Source organism: Geospiza fortis, unplaced genomic scaffold (genome assembly GCF_000277835.1).
Source record: "Geospiza fortis unplaced genomic scaffold, GeoFor_1.0 scaffold70, whole genome shotgun sequence".
Taxonomy (NCBI): domain Eukaryota; kingdom Metazoa; phylum Chordata; class Aves; order Passeriformes; family Thraupidae; genus Geospiza; species Geospiza fortis.
Genome location: NW_005054317.1, coordinates 4,797,094 through 4,798,209, shown reverse-complemented (window position 1 = coordinate 4,798,209; position 1,116 = coordinate 4,797,094). Strand labels below are relative to the sequence as shown.

At 59.6% G+C, this 1,116-nt stretch overlaps 1 protein-coding gene across 1 annotated transcript; it reads right to left on the bottom strand.

The window, feature by feature from the left end:
- Positions 1-61: 61 nt before the first annotated feature.
- Positions 62-1,111, bottom strand: FEZF2 (FEZ family zinc finger 2; the record flags this gene model as incomplete). The annotated part of the gene is made up of 2 exons (XM_031056312.1): positions 62-651; positions 1,078-1,111. Coding segments are annotated over 2 exons (291 nt in total), but the record flags the coding sequence as incomplete, so codon positions are not given.
- Between the last annotated feature and the right edge of the window lie 5 nt (positions 1,112-1,116).

Sequence of the window (1,116 nt, the reverse complement as noted above, 5' to 3'; positions counted from 1 at the left end):
GGGCACAGCGCCGTGCAGCCCGCTCCCCGCTCGGGCCGGGGCCCAGGTGGGAAATGAGACACCTGCGAAGGGCCGGTTTATTGTCCCGTGATAGATATAGATATATATATATTCCTCACTTATTCGAGCGTACATTTAAAATGGAGATTTACAGACACGTATAAAGAGCGCTGTCCTGGCGCCGGGCGGGGGGCAGCCAGCCCGGCCCGTCCTGGCCCGCTCCGGCGGCGCAACGCGCCGTTAAATAAGATTCCTCTTATATACAACTGCGGCTCGGGGTCGCTTGCTACCGGCGGCTGAGCTCGCTGGGAAAAGGACAGAGAAGCGAAGGCTGGTTTGGATAAATAGTGCTGGCCTGGTTGAGCAGGTCCGAGTGTGGCGGCGCGCCGGGCTCTTAGCTCTGCCCGCTGCGCCCAGGGTCCCGCGGCGGAGGAGCGCTGGAGACGCTGTCGTGCAACTTCCGGACGTGCTTCTTTAAATCAAAGTTTCTGCAAAATCCTTTCCCGCAAGTGACACACGTAAAGGGCTTCTTGTCATTGTGGGTGTGCATGTGGAAAGTCAAGTTATAGATCTGGTGGAAGGCTTTGTTGCAAATGGTGCACTTGTACTGCTTCTCTCCACTGTGGGTCAGCTTGTGGTTCTTGTAGTTGCCTGCGAAAGAGGAAAAAGATGGAAAAGGGAGTTACCCGAGGGTGCCCAGGCCGCACGGTGCACAGGTAAGGGGGGCTTTAGGAACTGTCTCCACCCGCACCCCCGTCCCACTTGTCAAACTCGGTCCTCGTCAGCGCGGAGCAGCGCGCAACTGGCACGGCACAAATGAGAGGCAGGGTCAGCCCGGTGACCCGCGGCAAACGGAGGGCTCTGGATTAGGACCAAGGCCCGGCACCTTTCATTTAAAAAGCATTTAGGGGGAACCGTCAGCACTGCCTGGCGATGCGGCCCAGCTTAGAGGGAAAGTAATTGGGAGCGGCGGCGGATCTGCCCGCGCCCCTCGCTTTCCCCGGCCGGGCAGGGCTCGCCGCGTTTAATCCCCGCTAATGATGGGCGAGGGCCCCGTCGCGTCCCGGCTCAGCTCACCTTTCTGGTGGAAGCCCTTGCCGCAGAACTCGCAGACGA